Source organism: Pagrus pagrus (assembly GCF_965226575.1).
Source record: "Pagrus pagrus genome assembly, chromosome: 6".
Lineage (NCBI taxonomy): Eukaryota > Metazoa > Chordata > Actinopteri > Spariformes > Sparidae > Pagrus > Pagrus pagrus.
The window spans coordinates 33,017,387-33,023,386 of NC_140190.1; the positions used below are offsets into that span (position 1 = coordinate 33,017,387).

Here is a 6,000-nt window from a genome sequence, read left to right on the forward strand (position 1 = left end):
TTTCTTTTCCAGAGATGAATAAAAACAAGATTAGACATCGACATGTGAACATTTCTTAATAAAGAACTGAATATTTAATGGGGTGTCCTAATTTTTTCACATTACTGTGTTTCTACCAGAAAGTTTCTGAAGTTTCTGGTGTGCACCAGAAAGTTTCCTGTGCGCATGACAAACATTTAAGTTTTTTTTTCTTTTCCATGTCACTTTATGGGCTCTGTACTTGCCAGCTGCCTCCAAAAAAAAAAAATCATCCCCAAAACCCCAGCCTTTAGTGTTCTGCATTAATACCAAAGACAGAGGAGGCACCTCATTAAAATACTTGGCAACCACGCAGAGAAACAAAATATACACCACACACACACTCTTAACATCAAAGATTGAAGCAAAATGAAACAAAAATGCAACAGTGATTGTGTAGCACTAACAATGAATAGAAAATGATAGAAAGCAGCATGTTTGATATTAACAGAGGTTGATAGAAGGACTCTCTATGAAGGCCAGCCCCTCCCTTAGTTAATGCTGACACACAGGAAGCCTACAGCTTAAAACTGTAAATGTGTGAGACTGTTAGTTTAGCTCATTTAGTCTTTAATTCTCTATGTGTTTAAGCTGCGGCCCTGCAGGCTGCAAGTTTAAAGATGAAGACGGTCTGTTAACAGCACACAGTTACTCCTGCCTTTGAAATTGGTTCCCCAGCAGAGCCGGCTCCGCTCTTTTCCTCTCACAGCTACAGGGCCTCACAGCTCCTTTACCTCTTCACAGGCTTTATCTTAGTTGGCACTGCACACACTGATGACAAGAATAGTGGAGGAGTGATGGAAGCATACTGGTGAGGGTCCAGGCTTACAGGGATGTTGTCTTTGATGTGCTGGAGAACCAGTTTCTCAAAGCACTTCATCAGGATGGGGGTGACGGCCACATGGCGGTAGTCATTTAAACTGACGCAGCAGCAGTTTTTAGGTACAGGAACAATGATGGCAGTCTTGAGGAAAGAGTGAACAGTCACCTGTGAGAGTGAGATGTTAAAAATGTCAGCTAGCTGATTGGCACATGTTCGTAGTCCACGGCCAGATATACTAGCAGCCACTGAGCAGAATTTTTCTCACATCCGCTGTGGTTATTGTCAGTGGCCAGTCCTCTGGATGTAGAGTAGATTCTGATTCTCTGGATATTGTCCGGAGTTCATATGTGGCTTAAGTTAGCGAGCTGCTGAACAACAGGCTTAGAGGCTGTGTATTTGGAGTGCAGTACAGGGTTGTCATCGTTGACCACATCCAACTACCTCATGTCTAACTAACATGTAAAAAAAAAACACCTAATATTATCATTATGACCGCAAACAACATGGCAACGAACATTTTTAGTATTCACAGCTGTCAAGCTAGTGCTAGTATTAGGAAATTTTGGCTGCACTAATCAAACAAATTGTATCAGTATTTGTGTAAAACATTTTCGCCACTAGCTTCATGTTAGTGTTATCACTCACTCACTGTGTCTGTCTGCCAGGTGACTCTTCTGCCCAGACAGGGTGTTCACAGAGTGACTCGGGTCATGCTGAGGGATCTACTGGTGTTTATGGAGGAGGACCACTTCTTCCGCCACTCTCTCACTCTTTACAAAGCCATGCTCTGACTACCCTCAGTGACTCCCCTCACTCCTCCCACTGACTGAATCGTCTAATAATAATCTTTGGGTTTCTAACAAGTTTTGTTATCTTTTATTTTTTCACCTCCAAGATGTTTGCACTCTGTTGTAATTGTGTTCTGTAGTATGTATGATGTTTTGAGGATAGTGCTGGATCAGTGATTCTAATCAACTGGTCTCTAAAGGCACACAGTTTGGTTTTGATTAAAAAAGATGTAAATGGAAGATACTGCAGTTTACTGAAAAGTGTTGAAAAAGTGCAGTAAGTGTAGTTCAGTTTTCAGTTGGATGTTGGGTTTTTCATCATTCTGCTTGTTTATTGTTTGATCATTAAAAAAATGGACAGTCACATCCTGATATTTATTCTGACTCTGGTTGTTTTTAATCCATGAAAGCAGTGTGGCTTTGTGGATGGTAATGTGGTTCCATTCACCCACAACTTTCCAGAATTAAATATCTTGGCAATTATTGGATGGACTGCCATGAAATGTTGTACACAGTCACCACAGGATGAATTATTTGAACTTTGATGATGTCATGATTTTTCATGTCGCGCCATCACCAGGTAAAAAGTGGGTTAAATACTGTGCTTTTCCATACAGCTACAGTAGGAATAATTGTGGAGTTCTAGTTTACAAAACACATATCTACCCTACAGTTTGAATAATTTGTGATAAATTAATTGGGTGGTAAATAATTGTCACCCAAGGATTCTGTTCCTCCCAATATGGCTATGAGACCCTACTAGACACTAAAAGGATGTTCAAACAGAGTTGAACTGGAGAAAAGTGCCCCGGCAGTCCATGTAAAGTGACAAAAGCGACAGGGGGTCACGTAATGCAGTCAGTGTAGTGGTGTGTTAAGACCAAACATGAGGCGAATTAACCCCTAACCTTCGCACGTCTAGATTTCGTACAAAGTCAATGAAAAGACGCAAAGTCACAACAGGACATTTCTTGTCCACCTCTCGCCGCTACCAAATTTCAATCTACCAATAAAGTTAGGCTTCACTTGGTAACTGCCTTTCTATGGATGGTTTCCTAATTCTGAATATGTCTGCCAGTGAAAGAGCCCAAACATTACGAGATTAAACCATTAGAGCACGACTGGAGACGAAGAGATGGCGCAGCCAAAAGCAGGGAAGGAAGGCTTGCAACCCGTTTTGCTCAGGAGGATGTTCAGAAAATAAGTACACTGATGGATCAGAAGTTTGCTGAACTTCATCACACTTCACGACAGAATTGAAAGCCACACTGAGCACATCACAGGCTGTCTCATATCTCAGACGCAGAAGACTGCATGGCTTCCATAATTTCCAAGCTTGCTGCCATTGAAAAGCAGGTGAATATTTAGACTCAACGAGTTGAGGACAGCGAAAACCGCAGCCGCATAGAGAACATACAGATTGTCGTCTGAAGGAGGGCACTGAGGGACAACACCAACGCTGTGTTCGAAATCACCCCCATCACGGATGTAGTGCACTATATAGTGTTTGCCATTTTGTAGTGTTGTTCGAATTCCCCGTGGCTGATTTCATCCACTATGTAGTGGACGACAAAATACCCACAATGCACCGCAAAATTGAGTGAACAAGCGATGTACACTACATTGTGCTCCCGTATCCCACAATGCAATCCTGTCGTGGTTTGTCAGAGAAGAAGAACACAACTTTTTTTCGTAAGAAAGTAGCCGATAGCTTACGAGCTAAACAGCTACTGACCACTAACGTTAATTCGCACGCACTACGTATGTTACAGCTTGTGCACAACCCCGAGCATTTACAGCTCATGACGAGGACACAAAACAGTAGCTGACAAAACCAAACTCACCACCAGTGATATTTGAACAGTTCATTGACCAAGAAACACAACCGCCATGAAAAATCACATCTTTACACCGTCAGGTTTGCGCGTCTGCTGACGTAACCACGTTCAGAAAATTACCCGTGTAGTGTCCGAATTCTCCTCCCATCGTACCCTACATCGTGTACATGATGTAGTGCACTATATCATATACATGATGTAGGGGATAGAAAGTGAGTGAATGAGTGGATGATTTCGAACACAGCTCAAGTCAAGTTCTTTGAATCCTGGCTCCCTAAGATTCTGGACTTAATGATTCTGATGCACTGTTTCTGCGACAAACGGGATCATGGCGGCTAAAGAAAGGGGGAGACTTGTGTACAACGGCAACCAAATCTACATCCAACTGGACCTCTCTGCAAAAGTGAGACAAACAAGACGTGACTTCAACGTCTGCAAGCGTCTCATTGAGCGGGACGTGCGCTTCCAGATGCGCTTCCCAGCCACTCTGTGCTTTATGTACAGCAATGAAAACTTCACCTTCAAGTGTCCACATAAGGCCATAGAATTCATGAAAGTTTGGGACTGTAAAGAGGACAGCTGCTGTCTCACTTTTCTCCGCTCTTTTGATACGGCCATTGTGAACTGTCTCTTACTCTGGTTTGTTCACTAGGGATAGGCACAGACATTTTTTTTTTAGTTTCTCCCCAACACCCTTTTCAGTTGGATTAGGACTTAGAAATAGGACTCACCTTATGGAGGCTCCACTGGATAGGGGTATGTAATTTTTAGGCAGGGACACACGCATATGTAATGGAGTAGATTTGTGCTTGGTAAATTATGGCAAAAAAGGTGCAACACTGCCATCTATTAGCGCAGTGGTTGGTGTGGGAACTGCACAGAGAAAAGAGGACTTCACTGTGGTAAGATGTCCTCTTACATGGTCCGGGATAATTAATGATTATGTTAAAGGTTTCAGATGTTAATGTACATGATAATGTACTCATTGAGATTTGTGCTAACTGTTTTGAGCACTTAATGTGATTTGTTAAGCGATAAAATTACTTTTTGGAGACTTGTAATGATGCTAAACTAGCTTAAATGCTTACCCTCGTTTCATGTGTTGTTATGTAATAACTTCAAGTCATAAGGATGAGCTTGATCCAAAGTTTCAGTTCTAACTGAGAGTCCCGTCTCTACAGTGGCTACTTCCCTTCCCGTAACTGTTACTATGTTGCTTGACAATGTTACACATACATACACATACACGTCACATTCACATTACAGCATTCCTCCCCCCACAGTCCAAAACAATTTTTTTGTTTGGTTTTTTTTTGTGTTTTTTTTTTATATATATGTACATATACAACTACGAGGGTAGGGGGTAGACTGCCCCTCCTCGAGGCACCTCAAGGGGATTATTCTGCCCATGCTTGAACATAGTCTTTGAGATACGTGGGTGCCTTCCTAACTCTAATAGGATACCGGCGCTCTCTTTCAGGACTCTGTTCTGACAGTACTGGCTCTTCTGCCTCCGATGCCAAAATCTCAGGCCCAGTGTAAACTGGTTCCTGTGGTTCAGAGTTCCTCGGAAAAGTCTCTTCCACAGAACTGAATCCCCCTCCGGTGTCTGATCATAACGTGGGCGAATTTGATCCTGATGCCTTTTCACCAGCTTGTCGTCCTGTGTTTTCGCCTTCCATGAAACCGGACCGGTCCTCTCGACCAGAGTTGCAGGAATCCACTTCTGACCTGCATATCCTCTCACATAGACTGAATCAGACTCTGTGAATCTCCGATCCCTTGCATGCCTGTCATGCTGCTCTTGTTGTTTTGCCTGGTTCTGTCCCACTCTGCCTGCTAGTGAAGGGTGCACTAAGTCGAGCTTGGTTGGTTGGGCCACTCCCATGGATGCTATGGTGCAGTTGCTGGGGCAGCTTGGTTGGACTGACAGGCCATGACAGTTGCGCACCGCTGCTTCTAACTCTGCATCCATGTTTGGCCACCACACGTAGCTGCAGGCCAACATTTTCATCCTGGAGGCCCCAGGATGTGCTTCATGTAGCTCTTTCATCATCAGCTGTCGGCCTTATGGTGGTATTATCACCCTACTTCCCCACAGGATGCATCCCTCTTCCACACTGAGTTCATGTTGTCGTCTGATATATGGCTGCATGTCTTGGTCAGTGCACTCTGCAGGCCAGGAGCCCCGCAATGGGAGTCTGCTCAGTGCGTTTGCGTTTCCATGTTTTGAGCCCTCCTTGTATTCCAGTGTATACTCACATGCTGCCAGAAGCAAAGCCCATTGCTGCATTCTGGCTGCCGCCAGCTGGGGAATGCCTTTTTTTTCTCCCAAGAGGCCCAGCAGTGGTTTGTGGTCTGTCACAATGGTGCAGTGTTTGCCAAACAGATATTGGTGAAATTTTTTAAGCCCGAAAATAATGGACAGAGCCTCCTTCTCTAGCTGGAAAATAATCCCCTTTCTGCTGAAGACAGTGACCGTGACATGTATCCAATGGGTCTGTCTGTGCCGTCTGAGAAACGGTAAGACAAT

General features: G+C 43.7%; 1 protein-coding gene across 1 annotated transcript in view; it reads left to right on the plus strand.

Annotated features, from left to right (window-relative positions):
• LOC311258442 (transcription initiation factor TFIID subunit 4-like) overlaps window positions 1-2,007 on the plus strand; it is a 43,444-nt gene extending 41,437 nt beyond the window's left edge. The window contains exon 18 of the mRNA XM_084354701.1: window positions 1,507-2,007. Within this exon, the coding sequence (XP_084210827.1) occupies window positions 1,507-1,632 (126 nt within the window). The 3' untranslated portion in view covers window positions 1,633-2,007. The remainder of the gene's footprint in view (window positions 1-1,506) is intronic.
• Window positions 2,008-6,000: the final 3,993 nt, after the last annotated feature.